Raw genomic sequence first — 24158 nt, 5'->3', positions numbered from 1 at the left:
TCAGGTCAATTTAACAGAAGTTATTAAAAGAGTTTGTTTCAGTGACCTATGGGAGAAGCCACATCTGCGTTGGGCTTGTTCATGACTCCATGAACATCGTGACAATGCAGTTTGGTTCCTTGAGCATTGTGATCAGACTCAAGTCATGCTTTGCAACCCTGAGCGTTCTTCGTTATTATGCAAACTGCTTTCATTACCAATATTTACCAACTGTTCAGTGGAAAGTGTTCAGCAATTTCCGCTTGATGGTACACCTTCAGTTAAACCATCCCTGAGCGAGCCAGGGTCTAGAATCCAAGGCAAGTTTCTGCAGCAGGTACCTGGACTCACTCAATGCCAAACAATGAAATGAGAAGCCACTGTCTCCAGAGAGGATCAGAGTGCCAGAGTGTTAACACAGCTCTGCGCTCGCATATCCTTTCCAGCCTAACACTGAGCCCACAAGGTTTTTGTTGGCTAATGTGACAAGGATCCTGGGGCAAGGTTGGGTAAATGCAGCTGATGCTTAAAACAGCCGGGGTTTAATCGAACGATGGATCAGACTGGAGAGACTGATGGGCTCCTCTCTTCCAAAGTACTGTACATCCTCCTCGGGCAGAGCTGGCGTTACACTTAGGCTACAAGATGGAACCGACTTCATTCGGAGGAAATGAGATGAAGGGTAGCAATGCTGGAGCTTTAGTGCTTTGTACACAGTCTCACAGATGTTTAACTGTTTATGACTTGGTGCAATATGTGCAAAGGCTCAACAGAGCCGACAGATTGGATGCCTCGCTACTGCAGAAGCAAAATGTGTGCCCACCAAAAGGGAGATGTAACATTGATATGCACTTGGTGCTTGGATTCACAGTTCTGAAAATTGATCTGTTCTCAGCTTAATTAAGTTTACAAATCAGGCACTTATAATAGTGGGGACTACACCAGAAGGTGCAACTCCAGAGCCAACAAGATCATGGGAGACCCCTTCCACCCCAGCAACGGACTGTTCCAGCTGCTACAGTCAGGCAAACGCCTCCGTTGCCATGCTGTGAAAACGGAGAGGATGAGAAGGAGTTTCTTCCCAGAGCCCATTAGGACTGTAAACTCCTATCTCACCAGGGACTAACCTTACTGTACAAATTTATTGCTGTGTGGTGTCTTTTTAAAATTGCCTTTTTTTTCCTCTCACAAATATGTAATTATGTATGTGATTCCGTTCCAATCTGTATTGTAGTTTTTTTGCACAATCCGCAAGCATTGCCACTTTTCATTTCACTACACATCTCGTATGTGTATGTGACGAATAAACTTGAATTGACTTGACTTGACTGTTGCTGGGAAATTGGCTTCATTTGTTCTTCTATTCATATCACACCATGTCTATAATCTCTACCCTATACTCATTATCTCTTAATACTCTTTCTTAACCTATGCTGCAATATTTGTATCCTGTTGCATTGGTTTTTCTATGCTATTTTTATGTTTAGCCTGTTTCTCTTCGTTCAACCTCTGTGTAGCAAAGTCTTTTAAAGTTCCTAAATTCGAGGAACAAAATTAAGCCATTTGGCTCATCGTCTATTCTGCCATTCAATCATGGCTGATCTCTCTTTCCCTCCCAACCCCATTCTCCTGCCTTTGCCCCACAACCCCTGACTCCCGTACAAATCAGGAATCCGTCAATCTCCACCTTAAAAATATCTATTAATGACCTCCACAGCCTTCTGAGGCAGTGAATTCCACAGATTCACCACCCTTTTCTGCTTTTCTATATTAATAACTGTCTTATAAACTACCTGGAGTGAAGCCAAGCTCCTGAAATTACACGACACAAACATATAATTGTGAACACTTAAAATCCAGACATTTGATATGTTAAGGGAGGTTCTTTGAAATGAGCTCCAATTTGTGTTAACATCATTAGCAGCACATGGCTCAACAATTTTTTTTTTTTTTGAGCTGGGTATTGCACCTCCTCATGTTTCCCAAACTAAGTGATCTCTGAATTTACCAATCTGATAAGTTTCTTGTGACTAAAGATGAAAGGAAAACGGCAGATTTTGGAAATCTGAAATAAAACCCGATCAGTTCGAATGGAGGGTCTGTGATCTGAGGCATTAATAGACAACAGGTGCAGGAGTAGGCCATTCAGCCCTTCCAGCCAGGACTGCCATTCACTGTGATCATTGCTGATAACTGTTTCACTACCCGTGACTGTTTACGGCACTTTCTGGCTGTATTTAATATTTCTTGAGTGCCCTCGTCAGAGAAACCTAAAACATAACTGTGCAGCAGTAATCCCGACAGACTGTAATTTCATTAATTGCATGTTGATTTGTTGTATTTTCTGCTGAAAATGTAATCTGTTCTATTCAAGGATGGTATGAGAGGCTGCTAAGTGGGGAAACAAATACTTTGGAGACTATAATAAGCCTGTAAAGAATGGAAGAATCAGTAAGGCTGATTGATCTTGGCTTCAACTTCACTTGTCGTAGAGTCACACAGCACAGATACAGGCCCTTTGGTCCATTCTGCCTGTGTTGACCATTGCACCCATCTATACTAATCTATTTACCTGCGTTAGGTCCTTGACTTTTATACCTTGGTGATTCGTGTTCATCTGGATGTTTCTGCCTCCACCATCTATTGGTGCTTCTGTATTTTAGAACTGCAGCATGGAAACAGGGCCTTCGGCCTACCGAGTCCATGCCGACCACCAATCACCTGTTCAAACACGTTCTACGTATGGGCGCTTTCTCATCCACGCCCTACGCACTAGGGGCAATTTACAGAGGCCAATTAATCTACAAATCCGCATGTCTTTGTGATGTGGGACAGGCAGCATCTCTGGCAAGCAGGAATGGGTGACGTTTTAGGTCGAGACCCTTCTTCAGATGATCCTATTAAAGCCTGATGTTTCGGGTCGAGAACCTTCTTCAGTCTCTCCCTGAAAAGTCACCTATTCGTTTTCTCCAAAGATACTGTCTGATCCATTGAGTTACTTCTGATTTTTGTGCCTATCTTCGGTTTAAATCAGGATCTGCAGTTCCTTCCTACACTTATCAATGATCAGACATTTTTTAGATTCCCAATGAGAAAGGAACATGATTAATTTGCATTCTGCTCAATATGTTCATGGAACATTTTACGTGAATAGGAAATGTTTGGAGGGATTTGACTGAAATGCAGGCAGATGGGACTAGTGTAGATGGGTCATGTTGGTCGGGGTGGGACTAGTGTAGATGGGGCATGTTGGTCGGGGTGGGACTAATGTAGATGGGGCATGTTGGTCGGGGGGGGACTAGTGTAGATATGTTGGTCGGGGTGGGACTAGTGTAGATGGGGCATGTTGGTCGGGGTGGGACTAGTGTAGATGGGGCATGTTGGTCGGGGTGGGACTAGTGTAGATGGGTCATGTTGGTCGGGGTGGGACTAGTGTAGATGGGTCATGTTGGTTGGGGTGGGACTAGTGTAGATGGGGCATGTTGGTCGGGGTGGGACTAGTGTAGATGGGTCATGTTGGTCGGGGTGGGACTAGTGTAGATGGGGCATGTTGGTCGGGGGGGGGACTAGTGTAGATGGGGCATGTTGGTCGGGGTGGGACTAGTGTAGATGGGTCATGTTGGTCGGGGTGGGACTAGTGTAGATGGGGCATGTTGGTCGGGGTGGGACTAGTGTAGATGGGGCTTGTTGGTCGGGGTGGGACTAGTGTAGATGGGTCATGTTGGTCGGGGTGGAACTAGTGTAGATGGGGCATGTTGGTCGGGGTGGGACTAGTGTAGATGGGTCATGTTGGTCGGGGGTGGGACTAGTGTAGATGGGGCTTGTTGGTCGGGGTGGGACTAGTGTAGATGGGGCTTGTTGGTCGGGGTGGGACTAGTGTAGATGGGGCATGTTGGTCGGGGTGGGACTAGTGTAGATGGGGCATGTTGGTCGGGGTGTGACTAGTGTAGATGGGGCATGTTGGTCGGGGGGTGGGACTAGTGTAGATGGGGCATGTTGGTCGGGGTGGGACTAGTGTAGATGGGGGATGTTGGTCGGGGTGGGACTAGTGTAGATGGGGGATGTTGGTTGGGGTGAGACTAGTGTAGATGGGGCATGTTGGTTGGTTTGGGCAAGTTGGGCTGCAGGGCCTGTTTCCACATTGTATGACTATGGATCTGTTGATTTAGATGTTTATTGATGCACTGAATTCTGCTTCTCGAGTCAGAGAGGTACACCATGGAAACAGGCCTTTCAGCCCATCGTGTCTGCATCAACATTCAACTATCCCTTTACTTTTATCCAACCTTAATCCTATTTTCTTTTCCTTTCCATTCTTATCAACTCCCTGACAGATTCAATCACTCACACACATACTGGGGTAATTTACCACGACCAATTAACCCACTAATCATCATGTCCTTGTGATGTGGGAGGAAAGTTTCCACTGCAGGGGAAACCCACACAAAGTTGTGCTTCAGATATTCGCTAACAATGTTTGAGTGAGTGAAGGATTTGTCTCTGCAATTCTACGCCAACATCACCTCTCTGCCTCTGTGCCGTCAGAAGATTCTTCAGCAGAAAACCCCTTTACCTTAACAGGGATAGAAAATGGTGTGTGAACGAAACACGTTCTACGTTATGGCGCTTTCTCATCCATGCCCTACGCACTAGGGGCAATTTACAGAGGCCAATTAATCTACAAATCCGCATGTCTTTGTGATGTGGGACAGGCAGCATCTCTGGAGAGCAGGAATGGGTGATGTTTTAGGTCGAGACTCTTAGAATAGAATAGAATAGAATAGAATAGTTTCTTTATTGTCATTGTAACATGAACCATGTACAACGCAATTTAAAAATGTCAGCCAGTCAGTGCACCATTCAAACATTTCTAAAAGCTAACGATACATACAAGGTAAAATATTAAAAGATAAACAACTAAATAAATATCACGAAAATAGCACGCATAAACACCCAACCCTCCATCCTTCTGTCGATTTCACAGTTACCACCGTCCCTTAGTATGTATCGCCCCTGCGTTCCTTGGCGGCTACATTTAGTGCTTTTATAGCAGCGGGGTAAAAACTGTTTTTTAGTCTGTTCGTCCTTGTCCTTGTAGATCTGTACCGTCTGCCTGACGGCAACAGTTCAAACAGGGAGTGTCCGGGGTGGGAAATGTCCTTTATGATGCTCTGGGATTTTTTGGTGCAGCTCCAGATGATCCCATTAAAGCCTCATGTTTTGGGTCGAGAATGGTCAGTGTACATGGGGAGAGAAATTGCTGACATTTTGTGCTTAGGACCCTTCATGGGAATTGGAAAAGTGTGAGGGGAGCTGTGTTTTACGTTGCGGGGAGGGTAGGGTGGAGAGAACAGAGCACCTGTCAGAGCCTTTGTCAGAGTCATTGCCAGGTTTCTGTGCTTCACACAAGTGGCCATTGCTCTTGGCATCAACAAAGCAATGGATCTGCTTAATAAATCGGCAAAACTAATCAGGGAAGAGACACGGTTTAATTCATGGGAGCCAGAGATACCTTTAAATTGATTCAATTCCCTTGCCCAGATGCAGCACTGCTGCACAATGGCCATCTCATCCCTCTTGTAACGTGCTCTCGGGTAAACCATTATGTTACAGCACCAGGAACATTGCTCGTATCACTTGTGTGTGGCCTCAGTTCCCACGAGGATGTGTTGAAAGGGAAGGAGGGTTTATCTGGGCTTCTCTGGGGGAGCTTGCGTGCGTTGGGTAGGAGCAGAGGTTAATATTCTTCAATACAATATGCGATGAACACTCCTGAGACTTGTATTTCTCCATGTACAAGTGCATCAAAATCCCTTAGTTTTCTTTATGTGAGGCTAGTAGGGAGTGAGGATTTGAGTTATTAAAGAGCACTTAATCTTGCTTGCACTGGGGACGAGGATTTATTTTTACACTTAAATATTTAAAAAAAATGTATTTAACATTTTTTTCTGTTTATTATGTTATCTATGTACTGTGTTTATAGACCAAATACAGTTCTCAAGTAATAATTTAATCTGGTTGTGATACATATGACAATTAAAGACTCTTGACTTGCATGTACATGTGTGCCTGTATATGTATGCATGCATGTTTGAGTTTAGTTTATTGCCACGTGTACCGAGGTACAGCGAAATGCTTTTGTTGCCTGCTAACCAGTCAGCAGAAAGACAATACATGATTACAATCGAGCAATCCACAGTGTACAGATACATGATAAAGGGAATAATGTGAATAACCTTTAGTGCAAGATAAAGCCAGTAAAGTCTGATCAAAGATAGTCTGACGGTCTCCAATGAGGTAGATAGTAGTTCAGGACTGCTCTCTAGTTGCATCTGTCTTTACAAATGTGTGCGTGTGTATCTCTGTGCGCATATGTGTGTGTGTGTGCTTACATGTTATTGCAAGTGTGTGCACTTTTACATGTGTGTGTGTGTGTGTGTGTGTACACGTGTTTGACCCAGGCAACGTGTATTATACCTGAACATGTGAGTAAAAGAGAGATGTGCTCTTAGAGGAATGTTGATACTGAAAATGACAAGTTAACGCAGGAGTCAGAGACAACACAGCTAAAAATAAATTAAACTATACAAAGTTGATGTGGGTAGCAGGGCCACCAGCTTTGGGAGTGGTTCTGATTTATGCAGCAAGGAAATTAGATCAGAAAGAGAAGAAAGTGTCAGCCATTTACCACTTGAATTACTCCACCATTTAATACGTTTGTGGCTGATCTGATTATCGGCGCACTTCCATGTCCAATAATTCTATAACCCACGATTTCATTACAATTAAAAAAAAAATCCATGTACCTTTGCCTTGAATAAAGATTCCAGAACCCTAGGTTGGAGGTGATTGAAGTTTGGAGGTGATCCAGATCTGCCTTAAAAATATTCAAGAGGCCTGGCTCCATTATCTTTCAGGAAGTGATCTCCAAAGGTTAACAACATTCTGAGAGAAAAGAAAAATGCATCATCTGTGTTGTATTTGGGTGACCTTTATTTTAATGCGGTGAACTCTAGTGTAGGCAATTCCACCAAAGGAAACATCCTCTCCACGTTGACCTCGAGGATCTTGCGTGCTTCAATTATCTCTGCTCGACTGGTGGGACTGCGGACAATAGGAGCAGCTGTGGCCATGGAGGAATTGATTAATAAGAATGTTATGATTGAGATGAAACTATAGGTAATTGAGGTGGATGGCCAATGCAGTGCTGTTACAGAGTGTGAGTAGGAATAGTACAAAGAGTCTCTAAAGCCTGACCTTATGCAATTATGTCAAGGCTGACTTGATCTTTGAATTCCTCTTCCACGCAATTCCCTTTGTTTGGATTCAGGGATCCGAATCCCTGGTTCAGCCTCAAATGGTGTTCATGGTGTTGATATTTGTTTCCCCTGGATCCCCAGCACCATCACATCAGTGGGATCTCTTTGAAAGCCTGTTACCCAATGTCCAGGCTCACTAGCTATTGAAGGGGTCAACAAAGTTGAACGCTTATGAATGCCTTGCCCTTGCTGTAATACCATATCAAACCATATCTCCATGCCATTAGTCTGAGTCGGAAGAACGGTTCTGACCTAAGATATCACCCATCCTTTTTCTCCTAAGATGCCATCTGACCTGCTGAGTTAAGGGGCTGTCCCACTGTACAAGCTAATTCAAGAGATCTCCCGAGTTTAAATAAAAATCAAACTCGTGGTAAGCACGTAGAATGTACGTTGCGGGTACGTCGGCGCTCGGGACGTCTCTTAGCGGCTCGTAACTCTAACGGCAGGTACTCTGGAAACGCGGGAAGAGCGGGAAGACTCGTGAAGTTTTTTCAACGTCGAAAAATGTCCATGAGAGCCCCGAGTACCTACGAGCGGCCATTACCATAAATCTCCGAGTTCGAATTAGGGGACACTCGGGAGAACTCTAGAATGAGCTTGTACAGTGGGACAGCCCCATTACTCCAGCACTTGGTGTCCATCTCCATGCTATTAGTTAGACTATTTCTACTGTCATATCCATTATCCATCTCAGCTCCTTTGCTGCTAAAATGTGCATCAAACCATGGGCAGTTTTAGAATCAATGCATTCCAATAAACAACTGGCTGGTCTCCCTCAATCTACCCTTGGTAATGAGCATAAGTAAATCATGCTAAATCATCTCCCCCTCTTGGGCAGATGCACAAGCAACCACATCATCTGGACAATCTTTGGTCTGCATCCTATCAAGGGCCTCAGTTCTCTCCACCCTTCCACCACTCTACAACTTAGAACAGGCTTGTTTTCCATTTGTCTTGAATATCATTGAACTGAAACATTGTCCTTTTTCTCCCTCCACCAATGCTGCTTGATCAGCTGAGTGTCTCCTGCATTTTTTGTTTCAGATTTCCAACATCTGCGGTATCTGTGTAGGAAGGAACCGCAGATGCTGGTTTACACCGAAGATGGACACAATAAGCTGGAGTAATGCCCCTGTCCCACTTAGGAAACCTGAACGGAAACCTCTGGAGACTTTGCGCCCCACCCAAGGTTTCTGTGTGGTTCCCGGAGGTTGCAGGTGGTTGCCGGAGGTTGCAGGTAGTGGAAGCAGGTAGGGAGACTGTCAAAAACCTCCAGGAACCTCCGGGAACCTCATGGAAACCTTGGGTGGGGCACAAAGTCTCCAGAGGTGTCCTTTCAGGTTTTCTAAGTGGGCAGGGGCATAACTCAGCGGGACAGGCAGCATCTCTGGATAGCAGGAATGGGTGATGTTTCGGGTCTGAAGAAGAGTGTCGACCCGAAACATCGGCCATTCATTCTCTCCAGTGATGCTGCCTGCCCCGCTGAGTTACTCCAGCATTTCGTGACTGTCTGCAGTACCTTTTGTTTTTCAGCAACTAACTCCCTGTTGCCTTTATTCAAACTTACAAGTCAAAGTTAAACAAAGTCGAATCGAATGATGGAAGGCTAATGTAGATTGAAAGTTATGGACGTGAATAATCAGCAGGAGACAATCCCCATGATTCAATCTTCCATTCAAAGATAAGTCCCAACTGGAAAATGTATCCATATGTGGCTAGCTGGATGGTATATTGAAAGAAAAAGCTTATGAATGAATTCCATTTTTTTCATATGACTTTTAAGGAGGACATTTGGCCCATCAAGTCTATGCAAGCTCACAGTGCAATGCTATCCTCTACAGATTATTCCTCCTATCTCTTCTCCCCATATTGTGATCGATCCTACCACTCACCTTCATACTCGGGGCAATTTACAATGATCAACTATCTTAACCAACCAACACATGTGGGAGGAAAGTTGAACAACTGTGGCGAAACAAAAATGGTCCCAGTTAGACTGTGCAAACTCCACACAGAGAGAGCCTGGGTCACTGCAGCTGAGGCAGCTGCAATACCCACTGCACCACTGGGCCACAATGTGATGGGTAGTGATATGCATGATGCATTGGCAGAATTTTAGGGGAGAAAAATGAAATGTCTAATAATAACAAAGAGGGGGAAAATAAAATGTGAGTGTTAATTATCAAGAAAGATAAAACCAGACGGTGAAGCTTCTGCAGGAGAATAAAGTGGAAGGGAAGAGCAGCTGGTCTGTCAGAAACTGGAACAGGGTAATTAATAATAGGAAATAAGAAAATGGCAGGGAAGTTAAACAAATATTTGGAATCTGTCTTTGCAGAAAAAGACACTGAGAGCATGCAAAAAATGCTGGCTGTTGTGGAGTGAGTGGGAGGGAGGAACGAAGCAATTTTTATCATTAGAGAGAGAGAGAGAAATAAAGAGAAAGAGAGAGAGAGGAGGGGGAAGGGGAGAGAGAGGGAGAGAATGGGAGAAAAACTATGAGGTAAACTGATGGATGATAGATCGTCTGGGCCTGATAGTCTATATGCTGGGAAACTAAGAGAGATGGGTCTAGTGAGTCAGCGTACTGATTGTCATCATATATCATTCCCTAGAATTTGGAAACAGCAAATGCAACATCAGTGAAATAAGGGAGAGAGAAAACAGGAAACTGCAGACTAATTAGCTGACATCAGTTGGTGTGAAGAAAGCTGGGATCCATTAAGGATAACCGGGCACTTAGAAACGTATCACATAATTAAGAAGACACAACATTTTATTATGAAATGAAAATAATGTTTAAAAATTGATGAGGGTTCTTTGAGATGTAACACGCATGATAATTAAGGAATGCCAGTTGATATAGTGTATTTGGATTTTTAAAGGCATTTGACAAAGTAATGCACAAGAGGTACACCTTAAATGGTAAGAACTCACAGGGTAAAAGGTAATAGGCTGCTTTGGGAAAAAGAATGGTTAACAGAGAGTAAACTATAGGAGAAATTGGGTCATTTCAGGTCTGCAATTCTCAGCAATTAATGTTGCATTAGTGATTTAGATGAAGCAACCAAGTGTATAATATCCAATTTTGCTGAAGATACAAAAGTATTTGAGTTTAATTTTTAGTTCAGAGATGCAGCATGGGATTGGTGAATGTAATAAGGCAGTCCAGTCAAGTTGAGTTTATTGTCATTTTCCACAAGTATGGTGAGGTACAGGACAGGTACATGGAAACCTTGCTTCTACAGGTACATACAGTCAGAGCATGCACAAAAACCAATTATGCACAGTCACTCCAGCACTTTGCAAAGCTCACAAGATTCCAGCATCAGCAGTTTCTTGTGCCAATTCTGAAGTAGGGTCCTGACCTGAAACGTCACCTATCCATCAGCTCCAGAGATGCTGGCAGACCCACTGAGTTACTCCAGCACTTTGGGTTTCATGCAAGATTTCAGCATCTGCGGTTTGTTCACCATTGTCGGCAGAGTCTCAATGGGCTGAAAGGCCTGTTACCGTGGTGTGTGACTCTGTGGCCATGGCTCATGAAACTGGATCTGTTTGTTGCTCCTTAGGTAGAAGTGCAGGTGCCACGTGATGTGAGACGTGAGCGTGTGATTTGCTGCTTAATTCGGTGCTTAGAGATACTGAGTAGATGCCATGTTACTGCAGTAAAATAATTCATGTTGGATCAAAGTCCATTTATTATTGGAGCTAATTAAGCATTATTCTCATGTCAAACAGCTAATTGTTTCTCATTAATGCCATAGTCAGCACAAGCTTCAGTAAAAGACTCGGGGCATTTGGTATTTAGCCCCATCAGGCTTGCTTCACCAGTCAGTGTGATCATGGTCGACTAGTGAGCTTGTTCCACATGTAAGAATTTGCTCTATACTTTTTGGTTAACAAAACAAAACTCACTATTAAAAGTTACACTACAGTGACACCAATTACCATTCGGATTGTGGATTCCACGCACGCACAAACCAATTCTTCATTTGTGGTTTAGTTTAGAGATACGGAGCGGAAACAGGCCCACTGAGTCCACGCCGACCAGCGATCCCCGCATATCCACACTACCCGGCACTCACTGGGGACAATTTATATTTATACCAAGCCCATTAACCGACAAACAATCACAATCACAATAATGTTTTATTAGCCAAGTACGTTTTGCAACATACGAGGAATTTCATTTGCCAAGTCAGTCCTTTGCCAAAAGCAACGGAACACAAATACATTTTAACATAAACATCCATCACAGTGACTCCTCCACATTCCATACTGATAGCACCCGTAGTCAGGATCGAACCTGGGTCTGTGGGGCAGTAGTTCTACCGCCACGCTACTGTGCTGTCCCGTGTGACTGATTCCTTGGCTTATCGGTTGTGTGATCTCCACATAGATGTTCACACTTAGAGTGTGAACCTTAGACTGTGGTTGTGCGATTACATCCACGTGTGTTGTTGTTCACACATGGAGGCACTGTTCACTGTGCTGTTGGTGATCTGTATACACTAGTCTCTGATCCTGATGAAATGGTGAAACCTTTGGTCATGTTAGGTGGTCAATGATGCAGCCTCAACAGACATTGTTAACTGGAAAGGGGTGCAGAGAAGATTTACAAGGATGTTGCCAGGACTAGTGGGCCTGACCACTAGTCATGGGGAGAGGTTGAGCAGGCTAGGGCTCCCTTTCTTGGAGCCCAGGAGGACGAGGGGTGATCTTATAGAGGTGTACAAAATTGGGTAGACGCAGAATATCTTGCCCAGAGTGGGGGAATCGAGAACTAGAGGGCATGGGTTTTAAGGTGAGGGGGGGGGGGGGATTTAATAGGAACCTGAGGGGTAACTTTTTCACACAAAGGATGGTTGGTGAATGCAAAGAGCTGCCAGGGGAAGTAGCTGAGGAAGGTACGGGGGCAAAATCTAAGAAGCATTTACGGGTACATGGTTCGGACAGGTTTGGATATGGATATAGGATATGGGTCAAATGCAGGCAGGTGGGACTAGTGTAGATGGGACATGTTGGCCGTTATGGGAAAGTTGGGCAGCAGGGCCTGTTTCCACACTGTAAGGGTCTATCACTCCTTTGCTGTTTTGGAGAAAATTTCTGACTTGCAGTTTTCTCACTTCTCAGAGCCAGGTGCAGTACTAAATGTGGAGCTCGATCCTTTTCATTGTGATTTCCCCATAGGTTATGAATAGATGCTCAATATGTGTATCTCCATTATCAGTTGATGGGATCCTTTGAAGCAACAGCATGTTGATAAATATGATAGGCCATGTTGACTGATATAAACTTTTTTTTTGTGTGGGGGCCTATTTCTGCCTTCAGTTGGTGGAGTAGGGAAGGAAGTGACCTGGTGGAGTAACAGGTGCCTCATCTCATTATCATATAATTGATATGATAGAGTCAGTATGTCTACAAACCACTGTCCAAATGTTGGAGCAACTCAGTGGGTCAGGCAGTATTTCTGCAGAAAGAGAATAGGTGACATTTCGGGCCGAGACCCTTCTTCAGACCAGGTCCCGGTCTAAGAAATGTGGATGAACAATTATTCAATGTGGTTCATTAAAGAAATAATAATATTGACTTCCTTAGACAGTCTGAGTATCTGAAACATCAACCTAAGATGGCAGAACAAGCAGCTAGGCTTAATTGGCTTAATTGACCAAACCTGTGCTTCCTCTCCCACAATAACCCATCAACCTTGACCCTGGTTCAAGACTTACTAAGGAAGTTATTCACTAGTTAATCCAGAGGATTCAAGTGTTAGTCATAGAATCATACAGCATGGAAACATGCCTTTAGACCCAACTTGACCCCAACTGCCCCATCTACACTGCCGTACTGTGACAAAAGAAAGCTACTGACAGAAAGGCGTTTTCTTGTAAATGAGGAAAATGTGTTTTTCTTTCAGCTCTCTGTGATGGAATTTCTTACTTCTCTGGAATGAATATTTTCAAATTGTACTCAGAGAAGACTTCTTTAGTTCACCATTTTATAGAGAATATCTCAAATACCCTAAAACAAGCCATAACTCTTTTGACAAAATTTCCTTTTTGGCAAATTAGGGCAGTATATGTCACATCTGTCTGCCTGCTATCTTTCCAAATGTTTCCTATCCATGGACATGTCCAGAAGATTTGTTAGTGTTGCGATAGTGCCTGCCTCAACTGCATTCTCTGGCAGCTCGTTCCAGATAGGCACCACCCTTTGTGTGAAGAAATTGGCCATCATGCTCCTCTTAAATCTTTCCCTTCTCCTCACCTCACCAGAGGAAGTTCACCGCACCAAGCCCATATAGAGAAATACTGCTTTGATGCACTATGGCCCAAGGTTGTACCACTTAGGATCCACACCAACCTTTAGGCCACTTGTGTTTATGCTCCAATCCAATGGCCATTGATGTAACAGAATTGTGAGACTCAACTCGTAAATAATGAGTTGGAAACGTTTAAACACTCAACGATTATTTCCATTGATGTTACTGGTGGAATGTTACCTTTAAATGTAGCAATGAAAGGCTAGAGATTATTAAAAAAGAAATCAACCCTGAGGAAATGGGAAATTGTACAAATGAAAACTGTTTTATAAGACGCTCTAGCAAATAAATCTTGAAAGGGTTCCCATTTAAATTAATAGAGCAAAGTATTCTTGCCTCATCAATGATTTAAAAAAAACGAGAACAAAATCCCATCTTGTGGTTTGGACAGTGTTGTTTTAGAGTTGCCGTGTAATATTCTTCCGCGCATTTCAATTACACGTCCAATTTATAATCTATTTCGTACTTCCCCATCCAGATTCCTGCTGAGTAGCAATACTGAATGCCAAGCTCAACATAACCTATGAGTTTCTGCCAACAAATTGTAAATGCTACTCAAATAACTTTGTCTGTCATGGAGAAGATGGTATTGAGATTGCAAACCACCAATTCGTCTAATTGAATTTAATCTCTCTTCTCCCTTCTGCTTCTTTTCCGTTCCTGACACATCTGGAACATTGAAATAGAACACAAAAGTTTTCAGAGAAAACCCACGCAGTTCACGGGGAGAATGTACAAACTCTGTACAGACAAGCACCTGTAGTCAGGATCGAACCTGGGTCTCTGGTGCAGTAAGGCAGTAGCTCTACTGCCACTGTACTGCCTTTCCTATACATTAAAATAGAACAGTACAGCACAGCAATAGGCCCTTCAGGTTCCTGATGTTAGGGAAGTCCAGGACAAGGGGTCACAGTTTAAGGATAAGGGGAAATCCTTTAAAACCGAGATGAGAAGAACTTTTTTCACACAGAGAGTGGTGAATCTCTGGAACTCTCTGCCACAGAGGGTAGTTGAGGCCAGTTCATTGGCTATATTTAAGAGGGAGTTAGATGTGGCCCTTGTGGCTAAGGGGATCAGGGGGTATGGAGAGAAGGCAGGTACGGGATACTGAGTTGGATGATCAGCCATGATCATATTGAATGGCGGTGCAGGCTCGAAGGGCCGAATGGCTTACTCCTGCACCTAATTTCTATGTTTCTATGTTTCTATAATATCTGCGCCGAACATTATGCCAAATTAAATTAATCATCCCCGTGACCACGTGGGTTCTCTCCGAGATCATCTATTTTGTCCCACACTCCAAAGACGTACAGGATTGTAGGGTTAGTTAGCTTGGTGTAAGTCTAAAGTGTCCCTAGTGTGTGTAGAATCGTGTCACTGTGCGGAGATCGCTGGTCGGCGCGGACTCGGTGGACCGAAGGGCCTGTTTCCACGCTGTATCTCTAAACAAAACTACACTTGGGACTCAAGTGGAGATATGCACGGAAGTAGGATCTGTGTTCATATTCTGTACATGTGTGTTGCTACAAATGAAAGCAATCAGATACATATCTTTACTGTTGGACCATTGAGATTTGGGATTGAGCAGTAGGGGTGGGCCGGACATGAACCTTTTGCTGTGATTTCTTGAGTGGGGAGGGAGAGGGAGGGGTGGGGTGAATGAGTAGGTAACCCTGCAATGGAAGTGACCATAGATAGACGCAAAATGCTGGAGTAACTCAGCGTGACAGGCAGCATCTCTGGGGAGAAGGAATGGGTAACATTTCGGGTCGGGACCCTTCTTCAGACAGTCTCGACCCAAAGTGTCACCCATTCCTTCTCTCCAGAAATGTTGAACTGTCCCGCTGAGTTACTCCAGTGTTTTGTGTCTATCTTCGGTTTAAACCAGCATCTGCAGATCCTTCTTGTTAGGGACAGACCAATTGAACTTATTCTGGCCAGTTTTGATATGGAGTTGAGAGATATAATCAGATAAAAGCTGTCGAAACTACCCTCTTGGTGTTTGAATTTTTATGATATTCTCATGCACGTCTAATGCCTGCTGCTTTAACATACATTCATCTGTTAATTTAAAGCCAGCTCCTGCATTATAATTGCAAGTATGAAATTATGCCTGATGCAGTAAATATTAATAACCATGCAGCTTAATTTCATGGCCGTAACATCCACCTGTCCCTCAGAGCTTCTCTCTCAGGAGTAGGATCTTATAGCTTGTCTTCTTTAACAGACCACTTGAATTTATTTAATTACCAGGTCACCAAAGAGCTTGAGAGTTCAGGAAATTACTTGCTCGATAATTTATTCCAAGTCCTTTCTGTCACTGGGACACTTTTCTCTTTGGCTGTGGGACGAGAGTGGAGGCAGAGAGCAAAATAAATTAATTACTATTTTAATTACGGTTAAATGCATTGGTCCTGTGGTAGCAAGAACAGCTTGTGGACAACTTGACTCCTCCTAATGAGCTCTGCGCTCCTTCAGTTCACCACTCATTGCACATATAGTAATGGAGTTTTGCTTCTCATTTATAACACCCTGTTAAATAAGGGAGCCAAGCATGAACGATATGATCCACAACAGCTGCATCAAGCTTAGGACGGATGTCATAGAAATATAGAAAATAGGTGCAGGTTGCACTGACGATGGCTGCCCATCCAGCGGTCTGTCTCGTCTTTTTCTTTCTATGTTGTTTTTAGTTTGTTGTAAAATGCATGATTTAGTTTTGTATTATGTTGGGGGGATGGGTAGGGAAAACATTTTTAATCTCTTTCCTCGATGGAGCTGCGACATTTTCTGTATCGTTTCTCTGTCCGCACCGCGGCCTAACATCGTGGAGTTGGCGGCCTCTTGCTGGGGACCGACTTTGGGAGCTCCAACTGCAGGAGCCTGCAGGACTTAACATTGTGGAGCTCATGCTCCCTTTGCCAGGGATTGACCTCGGGAGCTCCAATCACGCGGACTTTAATGTCATGGAGGTCGTGGTCTCTGGTTAGGGACTGGCTTGGGGAGCTCCAAGGCGCAGGAGCTTCGACCGCCGTGACCCGAGAGCTTCGATCGCCCTGTGGACGGTTCGACTGCCCTGACCACGGGAGAATAAAGAGGGAAGATTAGACTTTATTGCCTTCCATGACAGTGAGGAATGTGCAGGAGCTGCTGTGGTGGATGTTTATGTCAAATTTTACTTAGTGGTGTGTCTTGTTGCTTTTTTGGTGTGACTGTATGGCTAATCAAATTCCTCATATGTTGCAAAACATACATGACTAATAAATTATGATTGTGAGGAGTAGCCATTCAGCCGTCCGAGCCAGGCCTGCCATTCAATATAATCATGGCTGATCATCCAAATTCTGTACCCCGTCAACACCCTGGTGCAGATGCTGAGTCGTTCTATGAGGTTAGAGAAACAATATAAAGTATTTTGTACAATCAAGCAGATAAAATATACCTCCTCTGGCAAGTCAGTCATTTAGCAGAGATCGGAGATTTGAAATGGTCCGCATCAGAACTGGGAGGCAAGGGAGGAGGAATTTCTTTGTAAATTGGTGGCTGTCTGGAAAGCAATGCCTGAAGGATGATGGAATCAAATCCAGAGAACATTTGAAAGGCAATTGAGCACGTACTTGCAAATAAAAACAGTTTTGAGAGAAAGATAAGTTCCAGCACTAAATTAGAAAACTATTTCAAAGAATCAGAATAAACCCCGCAGATTAAAGTGGATGGCTTACAGGTTGTGATATTTTATGATTCAGTTTGTAATGAGACTGACTAGAATAAGGAACAGCTTCTTCCCCTTTTTTTTAATCAGACTTCTGAACGGTCCTTCCATAAGCTAGGGCACTGTCCCAATTCAACCCACCTTATTGCAGTCTCTGGAACTATTATGCTACAAATCAGAGTTATATTCCGCAGACTGATTTATATGTGACTCCGGGGAGCTCATCTTTCCATTTTCTTTACCTATTATATTGAGATTGACTTGATTGTATTTATATATGGTCTTATCACAATTGCAAATGTGTGATGAGATAATGAAAAAGAGTTTCAAATACTAGGCAAGTTTCAATGCTGGTGTTACAAAGTCCTCGAAGGCTGTGTTAAAAAACTGTGGCATAGCAGTAAAGCTGCTGCCTTACAGCGCCAGAGACCTGGCTTGTATCCTAACTACGGGTGTTTGTCTGTGCGGAGATTGTGTGGTCTCCCCGTGACCTGCGTGAGAGTCGTCTGAGATCTTTAGTTTCCTCCCATACTCCAAAGACGTGCAGGTTTGTAGGTTAATTGGCTTGGTGTAAATGTCAAATTGTCCCCAGTGTGTGTAGGATAGTGTTAATGTGCAGGGATCGCTGGTCGGTGGGATGAAGGGCCTGTTTCTGCACTGTATCTCCAAACTCAACTAAAAAAACAGTGCCACCATTAATTGTCCATCCCTAATTGCTCCTGAACTGAAGAGGCAATTAAGAATCAACCACATTAGTGTGTCTGGAATCAAGTATGAATCAGACTGGGTAAAAGTGGCAGATTATGGTGAACCTTGTCTACACGTCAGAGTTTCACGGCCACCATTACTGGTACTAACTTTAAAAAATATTTAGTATCCATACGGAGTAAATCTCCTCCTACTCCACTCAACCACCACAATTCAACGAGCTAAGATACAAGATGAAATTACTTCTGCAATTACCCATTAAACTTATTTAGGGCAGGTGCACCTTCAGGATTCGTTACAGAATAACACTCCCTCTAGATAGACACAAAATGCTTCAATAACTGTCGGACAGGGAGCATCTCTGGGTAGAAGGAATCTCTCCATAGATGCTGCCAGCCCCACTGAGTTACTCCAGCATTTTGTGTCTATTTTTGGTTTAAGCCAGCTTCTGCAGTTCCTTCATACACAAAGCTCTCCAATAAATTAGATATGGAGTCATTTTTCTCTTCTTGAGTGGAGATTTAAAAAAGTTACCCCCTCCCTCCCACCCCACCCCCACCCCCACCCCCCCCCCCCACCACACACACCCCAACAAAAAATAACAAAAATTACATAAAAACATAGACAAAAATAATAAAAACGCGGACGGGCTGCAGAGGCCGCTGCTGACGTGGGTCGCGCCGCCTACCTACACAAAGCTCTCCAATAAATTAGATATGGAGTCATTTTTCTCTTCAGTCGAAGATAGGAATGGTTTTAACCCAGTTTTAAGCTAGTCTATTTAATATGTCCTTGTGACATATTTGGTTCCCATTCCTGTCATTTCACAGGCTTCCCGAGTTTTGAGGGGTCACGGATTCTCCATTGTATTTTTTACAAGAGATCTTTGCAAGTTTAGTTTAGTTTTGTTTATTGTCACGTGCACAGAGGTACAGTGAAATGCTTTATTGTTGCGTGGTGTCCAGTCATTACAATCAAGCCACCCACAGTGTACAGATACACGATAAAGGGACGAATGTTTATTGCTAGATATAGTCCATAAAGGTCAAATCAAAGATGGTCCTAGGGTCTCCAATGAAGTCGATGGTAGCTTCAGACCGGCCTCTAGTTGGTGCTAGGATGGCTGCAGAGCTTGGAAATGTCTTTGCTTTTAAACAGGGACAGCACTGTGGCACAGCAGTAAAGTTGCTGCCTTACAGCGCTAGAGACCCGGGTTCGTTCCTGACTTTGGGCGCTGTCTGTACGGAGTTTGTGCATTCTCCCCGTGACTGTGTGGGTTTCTGGTGCTCTGGTTTCCTCCAAAGGCATGCAGGGTTGTAGATTAATTGGCTTTGGCAAAGATTGTAAATTGTCGCTAGTTTGCGGGGGATCGCTGGTGGGCCGAAGGGCCTGTTTCTGCGCTGTATCTCTGAAACTAAAACTACAACTTAGTGTGGTCTGGAATCAAATTGTGGTGAAGGGGAAGAGAGAAATGCAATGGTTGCAACAAAATGAAATGCAACGTAATGCAACTAATGCTGGCCACATCCTGATGGAGAGGTGGTGATCATGCTTTTGATACTGATTGCATTCTTGGAGATGAACCCTGTCCTTTTCTTTCTGCCACCAGCATGCGACCTGATGACTCAAGGGATCCTCGCGCTGGTGTCCTCCACTGGCTGTACCTCTGCCAGCGCCCTCCAGTCACTGACGGACACCATGCACATCCCCCACCTCTTTGTCCAGCGCAGCAACGGGGCCACGCCGCGCACCGCCTGCCAGTTCGTCCGCAACCCCGACATTGAGGGCTACACGCTGCCCGCCAGGCCTCTCATACGCATCGGCGACGTCATGCTCAGGCTGGTCAACGAACTGCGGTGGCAGAAGTTCATCATTTTCTACGACAGCAACTATGGTGAGTGACTCCCAGAGAAGATTTGGAGAGCTAGTTTTAACTCTTAGGGTTAAAGGAATCAAGGGATATGGGGAAAAAGTAGGAAACGGTTTACTGATGTTAGACAATCTGCCATGATCATATTGAATGGCGGTGCTGGCTCGAAGGGCTGAATGACCTACCCAACTTGACTGGACTGCCTATATTACATTCACCATTTCCATTAATAAGATACAAAATTATACGATAGAAGTTTAATTCTCCCAGGAGGGAAATTCACGACATAGGGTCATAAGGAAAAGGAGTAGAATTAGGCCATTTGGCCTGTCAAATCGACTCTGCCATTTAATCATGGCAGATCTATCTCTCCCTCCTAAACCCATTCTCCTGCCTTCTCTCCATAACCTCTGACACCCGTACCGATCCAAAATCTATCACGGCTTTCAAAATTTCTATCCAGAGTTGCTGCCTGTCCCGCTGTGTTACTCCAGCATTTTCATAAGATCATGTGATAGGAGCAGAATTAGGCCAATCAACCCATCAAGTCTACTCCGCCATTCAATCATGGCTGATCTATCTCTCCCTACTAACCCCATTCTCCTGCCTTCTTCCCCTAATCTCTGACACCCGCATTGAACAAGAATCTATCAATCTCTGCCTTAAAACTATCCACTGGCTTGGCTTGGCCTCCAATGACATCTGTGGCAAAGAATCCCACAGCTTCACCACCCTCTGACTAAATTGGTCTGCCAAAAGTCATAAAACACGACAAGGTACATGAAACATGAAATTAAAGTGACGAGAGGAAAGGATTGGGGATGTGCAATGAATCGGTGGGGGGGGGGAGTCAGTCTACCCCATGACAGAAGGGAGAGGAGTTGTACAGTTTGATAACTGCAGGGAAGAAGGATCTCCTGTGGTGTTCTGTGCTGCATCTTTGTGGAACCAGTCTTGGTGGAACTAGCGCAAGTAACCAATCTAAAAGATGCGTAGTGAGCTATTTCTCCATAGAACACCTTCAATCAAAAGCCCTAGTCCCAACGTAAGATTTATACCAACACTTTGCTTTCAAAAGCTCAGCTTGCCACTATGGTCAGATCATTTCAGCACCACAGGAGCTAATAAAAAGAGCTCTTAACAGGTTGGAGACTCAAATACAAGATTGTTATTGCAATAATTATCAGTGTGAAAAGCAAGGCTGCAGTGGCAGCTCGATTAGAACCCCACCTCGTTTTGGGCAGGTTGGGTATCAAAGTGGCATCCTGGCCTTTGCATAATTGGGTATGTGTTGCACAGGATGGCACACTAGAGAGAGCAGCGGCACATCTGCACTAAACATTTGCTGGTGATATCTATCACTGTGCAATGCCAACTTAGTCTTTTGGAACTGAAAGCTCCAGACTGAGCCTCTCACTGCTAAGCATGCACACAACAGCAAAGGATTCTTGATTCATGATTAGTACGGGTGTCAGGGGTTATGGGGAGAATGGGGTTGAGAGGGAAAAGATAGATCAGCCATTCGGCACATCAAGTGTATTCCGCCATTCTGGCGTAGAATAGTTGATGTGCCGAATGGTCTAATTCTGCTTTTAGACATAATCAACGTTTGAATTGTCCTATCAACATTACCCGAAGGGAATCTACTGCATATGGGTTCATTACTGTTTCCTACCTTGTCGTTGCTTGACTTTGTGGCCTTTCTGGGCTTGTTCATGTTACATAAACTCCAAACTGCCGAGTGCTAACTTCAAGACTTTTACCCCGTATCACTTTGTCCCAAACATAGAATAATGTTGTTAGTTATTTCCCTTGAAATACAGGGGCTCCCTGGAAATGGAAGATCTGACCCAAGGAAGCATGATTTTATACACATTTCTCCACAAATTTTCAAATAATTTTTTTCAAGATAGAAAAGTTAATTACAGAAATGAAGCTGTGTTAATATGTAATTGATAACCAAATTGTGTTTTGGTTATGATATGTATAAGCTTCTAGTAAAAATGTAAAAAACTCCCCCCAAAAAACTGGGTGTTCATCAACAACTGAATTCACCATTTGTTTACTTAACGGCAGTGTTGAACAAAGATGATTAATGAAATGAAATTATACGATGAACAAAAATGAAATTCAAATGAAATGTTTACTAGCTTATTGTCACGTGTACGATGTACATTGAAAAGCTTTCGTTTGCGTGCTTTCCAGTCAGACTATACGTACAATATTACAATTGTCATTCACAGTGCGCAGATTAAAAGGCCTGTCCCACTTTCACAACCTAATTCACGACCTCTGCCGAGCTTGCCCTTGACTCACACTCGCAGCATGGTCGTCACGAGGTTGTAGGTAGGTCGTGATGCTAGTTGTAGGTACTCGTGGCATCGGGGCGTTTTTCTAGCCTGATGAAAAATTATCCACAAGTAAAAAAGGTCGTGAATAGGTGGTGAAAGTGGGACAGGCCCTTTAGGGTACAACATTTGGCAAAAGATAGAGTCCAGTTAGAGATAGTTTAAAAGTGTCCAATGAGGTCGATGGAAGGTCAGACTGTACTCTCGCTGATGAGAGGACCATTCAGTTGCCTGATATCAGCTGGGGAAAAAAATCTTCTTGAATCTGATGGTATACGTTTTCAAACTTGTGTACCTCTTGCCTGATGGGAGAGGGGAGAAGAGGGAGTGACCGGGTGAGACTAGTCCTTGATTATGCTGGTGGCCGTGCCGAGATGGATTAAATGGAAGGGAGGTCGGTTTTCATGATGGTCTGGGCTGCGTCCTCAACTCGATAATTTCTTGCAGTCTTGAATAGAGCTGTTCCCAAACCAGGCTGTAATGCATCACCTGATAAAATGCTTTCTATGACACATCTGTAGAAGTTAGAGTCATAGAGAGAATCATAGAGTGATACAGTGTGGACACAGGCCCTTCGGCCCAACTTGTCCACGTGTGCCAACATGTATTGTATTGTATTGTATTCAAATTTATTGTCATTGTCTCAATTTGAGACAACGAAATGAATTTCCCTTACAGGCAGTATCGTTAAAAACAAATCACAAGAAAAATAATAAAAATAAATAATAAATAAATAATAAAACATATTAAAAATAAAATTGAAATTGAATTAAAAAATTTAAAAAAAGCACAAACACATAAAGTCCACAACATAACATAAATGGCACCAAGGTGAGGAAGGCACCATAGTCCAGCTTCAGCCTCCCCTCCGTGGCTTCATCCAGTGGTCTGGGCCTTCCTGATCCCAGCCACGCCAGTCGCCGCCCCGGGTGGCCCTATGTTCAGGCCCTCACGCCGTGCTGGTGGAACGCCGACGCCGAACCCCGACGGTGAGCATCCTCCTCCTCAGCAGCCCGGACCTTCTGATCAGCCGCCTCCCGCTGCCGGAGTCTGCAAGCTCCCTTTCGAGTGCCCCCAGGTCGAGCCGGGCAGTAGTCTACAGGTCCCCGCGTTGTAGTCAAAGCGCCGCCCACGTTGGGAGCTCTGCAAACCGCAGCTCCATGATGTCGGTGCAGCAGGTCCAGCACTCCGGGCTCCAGACGGCGACCCCCTGTAAGGCATCGCCAGCCCCGCGATGTTTCAGTGCTGTCCCGCCGCTGCTGGAGCTCCGGTCGATCCCGGCAGGAAAGGCCGCGCCAATCCAGGCAGGTAGGCCGCTGTGGGGGGAGGGGGGGGGGGGCGAGGACGCGACTCGAATAATAGTCGCGTCCTCACCAGGAAGCGGCTGAAGTACGGTATCCCCTGCACCGTGCCTTCTTCCCCCACACAACATGTCCCAGCTTCACTAGTCCCACCTGTAAGCATTTGGTCCATATCCCTCCAAACCTATCCTATCCATGTACCTGTCTAACTGTTAAACGTTGGGTTAGTCCCTGCCTCAACAACCCCCTCTGGCAGCTTGTTCCATACACCCGCCACCCTTTGTGTGAAAAGTTACCCCTCAGATTTCTATTAAGTCTTTTCCTCTTTTACTCGATTCACCTCCCTGCTCTGCTCTGTGCATCAACCCGATCTTTTCAAGTTGGTGAAAGAATTATGAGAATGAAAGAAGGAAAGATCCTGAAAGAAATACAAGAAATACATTCAGAGTGATATAGTCTAATGAATATATGGTATATGACAGTGGGGCAAATTTATTCTGATAATGGATTTCAGACCCCAATCCTATTTAATTATCTTTTTCTCAAACCTGGTCTTGTGAGTGAATTATTTGATGGGTTTCTAAAAATCTACC

The 24158-nt window shown here is 44.1% G+C and overlaps 1 protein-coding gene across 1 annotated transcript in view; it reads left to right on the top strand.

Moving 5' to 3' along the window:
• The window catches only part of LOC129712988 (glutamate receptor ionotropic, delta-1-like), a 539407-nt gene that overhangs the window by 224919 nt on the left and 290330 nt on the right, over positions 1 to 24158 (top strand). Inside the window, exon 3 of the mRNA XM_055661821.1 lies at positions 19656 to 19940. Coding sequence (XP_055517796.1) covers positions 19656 to 19940 — 285 coding nt within the window. The remainder of the gene's footprint in view (positions 1 to 19655; positions 19941 to 24158) is intronic.

This window comes from Leucoraja erinacea, chromosome 34, assembly GCF_028641065.1.
Source record: "Leucoraja erinacea ecotype New England chromosome 34, Leri_hhj_1, whole genome shotgun sequence".
Taxonomy (NCBI): domain Eukaryota; kingdom Metazoa; phylum Chordata; class Chondrichthyes; order Rajiformes; family Rajidae; genus Leucoraja; species Leucoraja erinaceus.
The sequence above is the reverse complement of the archived record's forward strand: the minus strand, read 5'-3'. Positions and strand labels throughout refer to the sequence as shown.